This window comes from Gigantopelta aegis, chromosome 2 (assembly GCF_016097555.1).
Source record: "Gigantopelta aegis isolate Gae_Host chromosome 2, Gae_host_genome, whole genome shotgun sequence".
Classification (NCBI taxonomy): domain Eukaryota; kingdom Metazoa; phylum Mollusca; class Gastropoda; order Neomphalida; family Peltospiridae; genus Gigantopelta; species Gigantopelta aegis.
In genome coordinates, this window is record NC_054700.1 from 43680327 (window position 1) to 43694118 (window position 13792).

The 13792-nt window shown below is 36.6% G+C and overlaps 1 protein-coding gene across 1 annotated transcript; it reads right to left on the reverse strand.

The window, feature by feature from the left end:
• Positions 1 to 862: 862 nt before the first annotated feature.
• On the reverse strand, positions 863 to 13452 carry LOC121386057. The gene is made up of 3 exons (XM_041516859.1): positions 13335 to 13452; positions 6493 to 6777; positions 863 to 5268 (listed from the first exon to the last, which is right to left on the reverse strand). Exons 2-3 carry the CDS (start codon positions 6773 to 6775, stop codon positions 3722 to 3724), a joined length of 1830 nt encoding a protein of 609 aa, XP_041372793.1. The 5' UTR covers positions 6776 to 6777; positions 13335 to 13452; the 3' UTR covers positions 863 to 3721.
• Positions 13453 to 13792: the final 340 nt, after the last annotated feature.

Consider the following 13792-nt stretch of genomic DNA (forward strand, 5'->3'; position numbering starts at 1 on the left):
ACCAGCATCAAGACATTTTTCAACAAAATATAAATATCAAAGACAAATGATTAACCAGTAAACGGACATCAGCAAAATACAAGTTCAAGTCTGTAAACACATAATTATTCAAAGATTCATAATGCTTATACTACATTTATATGTGTTGCTATGTATTTGTACAGTTACAATCAAAGTGGGTGTGCTAAATTACAAATGGGAGTTACATACATTAATTAATCTGAAAAAATCTGAAAAAAAACATTATAACTAGACTTTAGCCTGTTATTAACAAAGAGTGATTCAAATTGAATGCACTATTTATTAAGCACTGACTGAAGTAATAAACATAACTAGGAATTACATTATCTAAACAAAAAACTAAATGTATCAAACTATTAAATAGCAACCTTAAATCTATTTAAATGGAGAGTTCAAAAACAAAACAAAAGTTTGTCAAAATAAAATAAATTAAATTAAAGTGAAAGCAATTAAGAAATGTAATTATACAAGTGTGTATATATCTTTAGAGACAATATCCCTTTAAGAGTTATATTAGTCTATAAAGATAGATACGTATTGTTTAACAAAACAAAAATAAACAAAGCTAAACTAAACTAAAAACAAAATTTAAATTTAAATAATTAAACACAAGTTAATAAAATTAAATTTATTTTAATGTCAAACAAACAAAATTATGTTACTAATATTTAAATCTAAACTGTCTTCAAACACTTATTACCAATTCAATTTTTTTTTTAAATCCACAAAATAATAAATTATTAAATCAATTCTAAATTAATTTTCCAAAAATAAAACCAATAAATAAATAATTAATCAAAACAAAACAAAAAAAATAATCAGTTACTACATGTACTTTATGAGTACATCATCAAAAGGTTTAGTAAAAAATTGTTTCTCTGAAGACAACTGTGAGTAACAATAATATAAATAGGATAAGAAAATAAACAAATGAATAAGAAAATATCAACAACAAAATATATATAGAGAGAGAATACTCACAGATTAGATACAGATGCAGACATTTTACATCAAACACATGAATAAAACACAACACACAATCAATAAGTCACTTTAGCTGTCACTGAAATGTTTTTAAAATAAAACTGGATAAAAACAAATCAATTCTTCATAAATGTCACTGAATGTCAAAGTTCACAGAATGTCACATCACAAGGTACAAAAGTAAAAAAACCCCAAACAAATCACAAGCAGTCACATGGTCACATGGTGGAACACAGTCTCGAACCACAAGAGTCACATTGCACAAAAGTTAAAAGATGAAAATAACAACCAGTCACAAGTTAGAATACAGTTCAGATCCACAATAGTCACAGGATTGATCACATGATCCCAAGTGTCCCTACATCAGCTCCAATGTTACCGAAGGTTCTATATATATCACAGAAGACTTCAGCTGGGGTTTAAAGTCTTTATTCAGGGATCACTTGGAGGGATGTGAAGATCCCGATGTTTATAAAACCATTCTCACACAAATAACGACCCTGTGTTGTTAATAACTGTGCCGTGCAGAACTTGATCAAATAGAAAACTTGCAATGCAGAAAACCACCTCTGTCTTGCTTGGACGTTTAAAAGTCTCTGACTCCAGAGAACACCAGGTAACACAAGAAACAATAGATGAGCTTACTGTTGAACGACTACCTGGCCTGAACACTGAGTTGAGGGTAAACACAACCCAAGCTGACAATTCCAAAGACAGGAAAACAATAGAAACAAAATAAGACACAGCTTTGCACTATTAGAGTTAGAAAGAATAAAATATATGTAAACTGTTTTAAAATTGTAGTGTATGTGATATGCAATTTAAAACATCCGGTTACACACACACACACACACACACACACACACTACAAGATTAGTACATGCTACGTTGTGGAGATTTTCAAAAAGGAAACGTACTAAATCGAAAATGATTTTTTTAACATAATTATACAAGTATAACTAATAGTTTCTTAGGACAGTTTATTTTTAAAAATGATCTACTATGAGACAAAACTGAATTAAAATTTAACATAAAATTATATCATTTATTATTAACCATTGCTTTCCGTGTCAATCCACATTGTTAACCCCCCCCCCCACACACACACAAAACACCCTTCACATATATATCAAGTAAATTACATAGCAAATCAAAGCCTTAACGAGAATAACTTCGTTTGCAGTTAGAGAATCATGAACGATAAAATCTTCTCTCTCTTTTTTTCCTGTTTTGGCTTAGCACTTGTTTATGAGCTGATGCAGGGATTTGTGAATGATGTTGAAGATTTGAGAGTCTATGACCGAGACAATGACCCTGCTTGAACAAATTATAAGCCAATCTTATTCTGCAACTGTTATCGGTTACGTCCATTCACAAAAATGGCCGGCACACCACGTGGCGTTTCCCGCGAGAATGATCGTGAAAATGATTTCCCCTCTAATGGACCTCCGGAGTCTAATTAAATTAAGCTACCCTCTTTCTGTGATCAGGGCAATTGCAAGTTTAGGAAATGAGCGCCAATAACTGGATTTCTAATGCACCCAAAAGTGTTTGTGATTTTTAAAGTGCTCTTTCTAGAGTTTTGTAAGTCTGATGCATAACATGCTAAAAAGCCTCCCATTCGGTATTACGAAAAGAATAAATTCTATTTGGAAACGGAAACACCAATACATTTGTATGAGTGTTCATCTACTTGAGTTATGATAATTAATCAGGGCTTTAAATCTCGCTAATTTGGGAACAACATGATTTTTGTCTGTTTGGAGCACACCAAGGTCTTTCAATGTAGTAATGTTATTATGTTGTACATATTCAGAACTGCATTTTAATCTAATTACAGGTTAACATTCTATTGGTTTTTAGGTGAAATCTTTTGAGGATAACATGTTTGTACTTAATTTGGGCTTGCTTGTTGTGAGCTTACTTATTTTGGGCTCACCCTTGATCGCCTCTGCTTTGGTGTAATATAAAGCCCTGTTAATACTCCGTTTCCAAAACCCTAAAGGCGTGCGCTACAACAGCTTGTTCTGAATGTGCACGTAAAGCCCTATGACCTGACCTGACCGTTTCCTTGTATTTGATACTTTATTAAAAACTAATCTTGCTAATAACAATACAATAAAATGTCCGTACCTAGAGGGTGGGGTGGGGAGCAGCCATTAAGAATAATACGATAAATGTCCTTGTAGTTTGACGGTGCTCTCTTTGTATAAGACGATCTATTGCTGTAAGAATCATCCATTTTCTCCCTCCCATTCGCCGATATTTAATCAGTGTGCCCTAGTGGTATCGTTAAATAAAACTAACTTTAACTGTATTGCTAGTAACGGTCATATTTTAACACAAAAACAAAATTTCCTCAACGGAATAACACTACTGCAATTAAAATAAATAATCTAGTAAGTTTCTGTTCTAAAAGGGTGGCGTTGTGTCATTTCGCACATGTAACGAAAGTTCTAGAGCATGGCAAACTTTCTAGTATAACGGCATCCTATATGACGTAAAATGCATTTGCAGTTTCTATATGTAAACGTTTCCTTTCGCTCCTAAATATTGCCTTGTTTAACTGTTAACTCGTATGTACTTGATTATTTTAATCAACAAACTTGACAACAGACAAGGTAGTTTAGCTTTTTGTACATGTGTATTATGGACTAAATAAATAAATAAATAAAACTATGTACCGGTAGTTATTAAACAGTCAGTGTAGATTATTTTACATTGAAGCTTTGTACCATGTAAATATAATAATATCTCCATTTTCCTGAGCGACATAAAAATGATCCTGATCATAGCAAATATGCCAAGGCTTCGACAATCCGTCCTGGTCTGTGATGACGTCACGGATGATCTCTCCGTCACGTGACAACTGAACAATACAATTTCTCTCATCATCGCAAACATAAGAAAACTCTTCTATGTCGCACGCGACGCCCACTGGATGACGCAGCCTTTCCGAATCACGCGACTGCCACGTGATATGTTCTGATAACGTCACACATTGCACAATCTGGTTCTCTGACACGAAAATCAACGAATCACCTTTCACCGTGAGACATCCGGGGTGGGGGATCAAGTCGCAAGGGAAAGACTGAATGACATGACCCCTTACATTCAGTATATCTACATACTGACCATGCCACCCCCCGCTGACCACTAGCCAGTTGCCAGGCAACACAGCTATGTAGGAATATGGCTTCACAGTTTTCAATGTGCCCGTCAGACGAATGTCTTCTTGTATATTCAGATCCAGAATGTTTTGTTCGAACGGCAAGGCTACTAAAACCTGCTGGTCACTTAACTTAGCAAGACCGCCTGGTAGACTTGAAAGGTCGTATTTACTTCGTAAAGCAGACGTCTCCGAACAGAAACATTTCACACAAAAGTTGGAACAGTCAATCACAACAATTTTCTTTGTTCTTTCTCCTTCCAGCACCAGGAGCGATTGTAGTTCAGGATCGTATCTATCTGACGACACCTTTGTGTACAATGTTTTCATCCGCTTCATAGAGTCTCTCCTCCTGTCTGTTCGTGTGTCTGTCTGGGATGTTGGTGTGTCTGGTATTACTGCCTGTATCCGTGTCATTGCATCCGTCTTACCATAGGTCTGTGTGTCTATCTGTATTGCGGACATGTCCACGTTAATTCTGTGAGCTTCAATCAAAGCTTTTATGTCAGATTTTACAATTTCACCAATGTCAACAGAACAAGCTCCAACTGTTGTTTTCTTAGATTCAGTCAAAGAAAGTTTCAGGTCACGAATTTTACCTTTGGAAGGAATTTGGGCGACAAAGTCAGAAATTATATATTGTATTTTGTTCAGTTTAGAAATGTTATTTTGAATGTCGGTTTCCGATCTCGAATTGAGAAGACGTTCGCACAAGTTGATCATTCTTTCACTTTCATCAATGAAATGCTGGTGCTGTGAAAATAATTGAAACATGTCTATTTTAAGAGATATGCAAGCTTTGTTCAGTTCCTTCTTGATCTTATCGTGTTCCTTGTCGATTGTAACCATGTAGTCGTCTACGTCGTCCTGTTCCTGGTTGCCGTCTGCTATAAAGTCGCGTATTAATTCGCCCCTTCTTCTTGTTATGTCGTCTGCTACCTCCACCGCGCTCATATCCACGCCGCATTGAAGTCGTTCTATCTCAGATTCCATACTGGTTTTAAGAAATTTACCCATCCACTTTAGCTGTTTACAGACTGAACTGATTTGATATCTGTGAGGATGCGTTTCTGCTATAGTGATGGGAACGTCACCTAGGAAACAACATTTTAACAATATACAATATACAATTTTGAGATCACAATATTTCACTGCAATGGCTGTTTCTGATTTACTTTTTTTAATTCGTATATAGCAACAAATTGCTTTCTTCTTGTTAAAAGCCATTTTAACAAGTAGAGCATGCACATTCTCTTGATATTATAGTTAGGTCCTGTGTTATATTAATCACTGTCAGTACTTATTTCTTGTCTTCAAAGAATAAACACAACATTACAACAACAACAATAATAATAAAATCTGCAAACAACAATGGTGACATTGAATATTATCATTACTGTATGCTTTTCTTAACTCTAACCCTAAACGTAACCCATTTTCTTGCTGGGAGAGGCTCCCATACCCCTTGTTGACTGTGGTTGCATTCAATTTCATAGCGCCATACCCAACCATTTCTGTTTGGCGGAAACACTGGGTTGTTGTTTTTTTGTGTTTTTTTTAAAAATTCACTGCATTTTACAGTCACTAAAAGGAATGCATGCAGCATTACATGACGTCAGGTACTACCTTTGCTTTGAGAATCAACAGGTAGCGACGGCCGTCTACCTCCTAAAAGACGAGACAAACTGACCAATGAAAATGACGCATTACCGCCTAGGGGACGTGCGCTAGACGGTTTTCCTAGCACGGCTTTCTGGTACCTTTCTACCAGTTGAACTAGACATATGCAGTTTGAATTAAGCATCCACAGAAACCTTTAACGGACCCATGAACTCGTACTTACCCATATTTGCTATAGTTTCATTGTTGCTAGGGACGTCATCATGGTTGCCAAGGACATAAACCTATAAAGCATTGCTGTTTTCTAACATAACACCTATATTTTTTATTGTTGCTAATGAATCAATCCTTGTTACTAAGCATTTTTATATCCTGCATCCCCAAAAACCAAAACCAATTAGTTAAACATACGTTTTCTATTTTGTTGCTATAGATGTGATATTGGTTATTAAGGAAATTAATAACTGGTAAACTATTTTATTTAACAGACATTTGTTTTATTTATTTATTAATTTGTTTATTTATTTATTTTTAAAGACATCATTTGTTTTATACATTTATACACTTAGTTTATGGTAGGACCTTGTCAAAACACCCCTTTGACTCGATCTTATGCAGATTTCTGTAACGTTTTCCTTGTCACTCAGATTTAGTAAAATATACAATGGCCTGTAAACAGCACAAGCTGGTTAACTCACGGAGATTTAATTGTCTAATAGCGTCTAAGGCGTCCGCTAGTGCCACAACACACGGGAACTGCTCAGCGCTGGACGTTGATGGCCGATTCTGGTCCCGGATATCAACCACGGCCCTGCAGTTGGGGCACTTGAAGGTGTTCTCATTGACGCTGGAGTCGATGTGACGTTGCAGACATCGCAAACAGAAAGTGTGTCCACAGGGCAAGGTGCGCGGATCGGTGAATGGACCGAGGCAGATGCAACAGGAAATGACGTCATCAGCAGAGAAATATGCAGTGGCCATGTCTGAGACGAAACAAAGTTAAAAGTTTGTTTTGTTTGACGACACCACTAGAACACACTGGTTTATTAACAATCGGCTATTGCGTGTCAAACATTTATTAATTTTGACATATAGTCTTGGGTGGGGGTGGCGCTGTATTTTTACATTAGTAACAAGGGATCTTTTATATTGCACCATCCCCCACAGAATGCATAGCGCATACCACGGCCTTTGATAAACGAGTCGTGGTGCACTGGCTAGAACGAGAAATAACCCTATGGACGTAGTTACATGCATGCTTAATAAAATATCTACTTTTATTCACAACCACACCAGGTGTAGTGGTTAAGTCATCCGACCTCTCTCACTAACCACTTTCCAACTAATCCACTGTCCTGGATAAACATCCCAGATTGCTGAGGTGGGTGCCCGGGACAGCGTGCGTGAACCTTAATTAGATATCATAGTCATATAATAAATAGTGTATGGCTAAGAATAGTCTGTAATCATCATAATTATTTCAAATGATTTTGCTCTCTGAAGGTATATTTACTTAACGAAAGTTTGTTTTGTTTAACGACACCACTAGAGCACATTGATTTATTAATCATCGGCTATTGGATGTCAGACATATGGTCATTTTGACACAGTCACAAAGATGAAATCCGCTACATTGTCTCCATTAGAAGCAAGGGATCTTTTATATGCACCATCCCACAGACAGGATAGTACATACCACGGCCTTTGATATACCAGTCGTGGTGCACTGGCTAGAGCGAGAAAGCCCAATAGGCCCACCGACTGGGATCGATCCTAGACCGACTGCATCAAGTGGACGTTTTCCCACTGGGTTACGTCCCGCCCCTTTACTAAACAAAACCTCAGCTAGAGTGAGATAGCGTTAAATAGGTTCACCGAGGTAGCCGGGGAGGGGAGGATGATGGCTATGACCCCCCAATCACACCCCTTTCCCCCAACGATCTGCTATATTTGCTTGTCGCCACATAACACGTGTGAATTACCCCACTTCTGACACAGGCGCTGATGCAAGATTTCTGAAAGTGTGTGTGTGTGTGTGTGTGTGTGTGTGTGTGTGTGTGTGTGTGTGTGTGTGTGTGTGTGTGTCTAAATGTGATGACTGATCTCTCCCTTTACACGGAACAGTTAATATAATCACGTTTCCCCTTAAAGATTATGGTCACTTTTCAAAAAAAAAGAAAAAAAAAGGGCGGGGGGTCCGGACCCCTGGAGGTTGCATAGGGCTTTTCTTATGACAAATAAAAAATAAAAATGTAGGGCTAATGATAACTCTACATATAATACATGTCTGTAAACACCAATCACTGAAGATTATTAATAAAATATCAACAGATATATTGGTAGCTATCAGTAGATTTAATAATGCATACATAAAAACCAACTAGGCTGATGGGTTTGAAAATATTTTCCCCACCAGGATGTGTACCACATGAATTTACTACTGTTTGTGGATGCAGTGGTGTTCATTTCAGATGCCACATGTAATATGCTTTTTTTCTAGTGAAGTTCTTATCATATGCCCATTAAAGTCTTTCAAAACACAGGGTCACTGCAATAAATGAGTTTTAAGGTAATTATTTATTGGAAATGAGAGACTCCAACTATGCATGCACACACTACATATACAACTAAGCATACACAACCAACCCATAGTATGTATCTTCAAGAGTAGTATTTTTATTTATTATTTGTTTTAAATATGATACATTGCATTTGTATACAACTTTGCATAACACTGATGCTTCCTGAGGTGTACATTAAACCAGGTTGCACTGTAGGAACAACACTTTGAATTATGTTGTCACATCATATCAGAACACAGAAGATCCTGATAGTCATGAAAACACCCAATTGGACACTTTTTAAAAACTTTTTTTTTTTATATAGGTTGCATAGTACCAAAGAAGAGAGTTCCGTGTCAAAGTTCGAAGTGCACTGTCAAATATTTACGGAGTAAAAGCAGCTGTGGGTGTGATTGGTAGTAATATGTGACATTGATTATTTGTACAAATACTATTATCCATTGACAATAAATAATGGAACTACAATTTTCAGCAAAAATGACGGTTGCTATTAAAATATTAATTAAATCTCTTCAATGATATGTGACCCCCCATTTTCTTGCAGGTAGATTAGATGTGAGGTGCCACACTTTCTATTGCTGTACTTCCTGGGTGTGACCGGCCTTGGTCTACAGGCTGGTAGGTACTGGGTTCGGATCCCAGTTGAGGCATGGGATTTTTAATCCAGATACTGACTCCAAACCCTGAGTGAGTGGTCCGCAAGGCTCAATGGATAGGTGTAAACCACTGGCACCGACCAGTGATCCATAACTGGTTCAACAAAGGCCATGGTTTGTGCTATCCTGCCTGTGGAAAGCGCATATAAAAGATCCCTTGCTGCTAATCAGAAAAAGTAGCCCATGAAGTGGCGACAGCGGGTTTCCTCTCAAAATCTGTGTGGTCCTTAACCATATGTCTGACGCCATATAACTGTAAATAAAATGTGTTGAGTACGTCATTAAATAAAATATTTCTTTCTTTCTTTTCTTGGGTGTGTTGAAACGCTGCTTATATTAGTTTTATTAGTAAACGTTAACATTATCGGCAATAGGATTTGATTTGGTCTATTAGAACCTATAGCATATAATCACTATATTATCATTATCATTATCTTATAGTGTGCCATTTACTGTTATTTGACAGTCATAATTGCTTAATTAGATTACACTCAGGCATGGAAGCTCTTATTGACCTTGACCTTGGCATTAATTTACTGTGCACTGCTGAGAATACAGTTTGAAAAAAGTCTGTGCTGACGAATTGGAGATTTTGGCCCATATTTTTTACTTAAAATATTTTAAAGCTTATTTATCCAAGGTGATGGACATGTCATATAACACTAGTCTTATTTAGGATAATAAGTCTATGCAAGATGAAATAAGCTATTAGTAATAATTCATTTTTATTTTTAAAATAATGTTAGCCGATATTAGGTTAAACTCTTAGATCTTCATTAACAATGTGTATTTGAATGCAATTGACTCTGGAATGACTATATTTAAATAACCTGATTTCTGCTGTAATTTTAACATACTTCTTAGGTAGGCAAATATGGAATTTTTTACTATTGTTTTGGTGAGTTTTCGGCAAAAACATTAAAATCAACAGAAGTGGGTTCTATGTAGCCATTTTGCATTCTCTTCTTTATTTGTACACAAATATAAGCTTGGCAATGATAGCTTTAGGTCAATTCATTAAATCTTGTCCATATATTCAGTGAGTTTTCTATAGTAAAGGGTATTTGAAGTATATACCAAGTACAAGAGCAATTTTGACACATTTGCTAATCTACCTAGGAGTGTGTTAGTATTATCTTCCACTATTACCACACTTGTAAAGCTATATTTTCCGATATTACTATGTAAATGATTTGCTACATTACAGATTGTAGCAATGCATACAATATAAATATTATATTCAGTTAAAACAAAAAATAATTAAAGAAAAATGACTTTCGCACACTTTTGATGCTTTGAATGTGCTTTTCTTATGACAAATAAAAAATTAAAATGTAAAACCCTAATGATAACTCTACATATGATACATGTCTGTAAACACCAATCACTGGAGATTATTAATAAAATATCAACAGATATATTGGTAGCTGTCAGTGGATTTAATAATGCATATATAAAAACCAACTAGGCTGATGGGTTTGAAAATATTGCATTCAGTGACTTGACATCTAAGCATATTCCATACCTTGGGTGTTTTCCCCACCATGATGTGTACCACATTAATTTACTACTGTTTGTGGATGCAGTGGTGTTCATTTCAGATGCCACATGTAATATGCTTTTTTTCTAGTGAAGTTCTTATCATATGCCCATTAAAGTCTTTCAAAACACAGGGTCACTGCAATAAATGAGTTTTAAGGTAATTATTTATTGGAAATGAGAGACTCCGACTATGCATGCACACACTACATATACAACTAAGCATACACAACCAACCCATAGTATGTATCTTCAAGAGTAGTATTTTTATTTATTATTTGCTTTAAATATGATACATTGCATTTGTATACAACTTTGCATAACACTGATGCTTCCTGAGGTGTACATTAAACCAGGTTGCACTGTAGGAACAACACTTTAATTATGTTGTCACATCATATCAGAACACAGAAGATCCTGATAGTCATGAAAACACCCAATTGGACACTTTTAAAAAAAAAAAAATTCTGGTATAGGTTGCATAGTACCAAAGAAGAGAGTTCGGTGTCAAAGTTCGATGTGCACAGTCAAATATTTACGGAGTAAAAGCAGCTGTGGGTGTGATTGGTAGTAATATGTGACATTGATTATTTGTGCAAATACTATTATCCATTGACAATAAATAAATACACTTTTATTTGTTATACAGTTGTCATGCAGTATATACCAGAGGTTGAAACTAATGCGGGGTACCCCAAAAAATGGAACTGCAATTTTCAACAAAAATGACGGTTGTTATTAAAAACATTAATTAAATCTCTTAAATGATACGTGACCCCACCATTTTCTTGCAGGCAGATTAGATGTTAGGTTTCACACTTTCTATTGCTGTACTTCCTGGGTGTGTTGAAACGCTACTTATATCAGTTTTATTAGTAAACGTTAACATTATCGGCAATAGGAATTGATTTGGTCTATTAGAACCTATAACATATACCTCTGCATGTGCTGTAACCTCACCGTGGTGCAGGGGTGTAACATTCTCTTTGAGAATGGCCAGTACAGCACAAAATTGAAGTTTTGAGTAAAATTCAGTATCCGTAAAATTCTGTGATATTTGTGTTTTTGCACAGTTCTTTACACTGTTTTTGTTTAAGTCTTGAATTTTTATATTGATGTTGATCATCACTTTATTTATTTGCATTACCATAGTTTGACACCCAATAACCTATGTATTTTTCGTGCTGGGGTGTCGTTAAACATTCATTCATTCATTCATTCATTCATTCATTATAACATATATTCACTATACTATAATTATTTTATATTGTGTGCCATTTACTGTTATTTGATTAGTGATGTTCCAGTAATCGATTGTCTTGCAAAACTGTTCCTCCAGATGGGATAATGGAATTGGTGTAAATTTGTTGGAAACGGTGCTTGTCTTCGTGTGTACGTAAACAAAAAAGATATAAAATAGTTACCAAAGAAAAAATTAGCGATTTGTAAGGATATGTAATGGTGAACACGACAACAGGTGCATGAACCTCGTTATTCAAATCCTTCTTATGTTCATTCTCATTCCAGCAAGTGCTCCACAACTGATGTAACAAAGGCCATGGTATGTACTATCCTGTCTGTGGGATGGTGCATATAAAAGACCCCCTTGCTGCTAATCGAAAAGAGTAGCCTATGAAGTGGCAACTGCGGGTTTCCTCTCTCTATATCTGTGTGGTCCTTAAACATGTCTGACGCCATATAACCGCGAATAAAATGTGTTAGAGTGCATCATTAAATAAAACATTTCCTTCTTATGTTCATATAATTCTAACCCATTGTGTAATAGAAAGTACATCGGTTTGTGCAAACCGATTATAATCAATGATCGATGATGAAATACAGACCGATTCCCTCCACTACCCCCAATGTGAAATACGGGCTACTCTAAAGTGAAATACGGGCTACCCCAATGTGAAATACGGGCTACTCCAAAGTGAATTACGGGCTACCCCAACGTGAAATACAGGCTACCCCAAAGTGAAATACGGGCTACCCCAATGTGAAATACGGGCTACTCCAAAGTGAAATGCGGGCTACTCCAAAGTGAAATACGGGCGACTCCAAAGTGAAATACGGACTACCCCAATGTGAAATACGGGCTACTCCAAAGTGAAATACGGGCTACCCCAATGTGAAATACGGGTTACTCCAATGTGAAATACGGGCTACTCCAATGTGAAATATGGGCTACACCAACGAACAGGGTTAGCTCAAGTGTGATCTAGTCCTACCATATTTAATTATGAACGACGGGATGTAGCCCAGTGGTAAAACGCTCGCTTGATGCGCGGTCAGTCTGGGACCGATATCCGTCGGTGAGCCTTTTGGGCTATTTCTCGTCCCAGCTCAGTACACCACGACTAGTATCTAAAAATCTAACGGGTTTCCTCTTTATAAGCGTCTCAAAATACCATATGTTTGACATCCAATAGCCGATGATTAATAAATCAATGTGCTCTAGTGGTGTCGTTAAACAAAACAAACTAACTTTTACTACACACATTTTGATAGCCTATGTCTACTACATCTGTATACATTTTACATATAAATGTATTACACCCCAAAAAAAAAACCCCCAAACAAACAAAAAACCCAACAAACAAACCAACAAACAACAAGAAACAAATAAGAACTATTTCACTGAGCGTATAAATTTACTTACGTGTAGTAGGCCTTTTAATCGTAAATACAAGAGCGGGAAGCAAATTATGTCTCGTTTGTTGTGACGTAACCAACTACACTTAATGCTTGGCGCACACTTACCGATTAACGCCAACTCGACTGTCGCGTTGGCAGCATTCTGAAAATGTGCACCTGCACACACTAGCCAACGTGAAACTGACAGTCTAATCGGGGCAAAACTGAAGATTAGACGCCGTTGTCGCGTCTTCGCCCTGCACACACCTGCCGATTAACAACGACGAGAACGTTGAGTCGGCATTAATCAGTAGGTGTGTGCCAAGCATTAAGGGGCGACCTAGCAGTAACGGTGTGGTTGCGCAATTGAGAACATGTCTATTGCTACACCCCACATTGTCATATCCACTGACAAAAAGCCGGACATCCGCGTTCCGACTCGGATCTCACTACACATGTACTTTTGATTGAAAGAAAGAAATGTTTTATTTAACGACGCACTCAACACATTTTATTTACGGTTATATGGCGTCAGACATATGGTTAAGGACCACACAGATTTTGAGAGGAAACCCGCTGTCGCC

What these genes read in the sequence shown, in the direction of transcription:
- LOC121386057 (XM_041516859.1), bottom strand. Translation starts at nt 6,775, where the DNA reads ATGGCCACTGCATATTTCTCTGCTGATGACGTCATTTCCTGTTGCATC. An exon ending in TATTAGACAATTAAATCTCC is followed by an intron (nt 5,269 to 6,492) that starts GTGAGTTAACCA and finishes GTTGTTTCCTAG; the next exon opens with GTGACGTTCCCATCACTATA.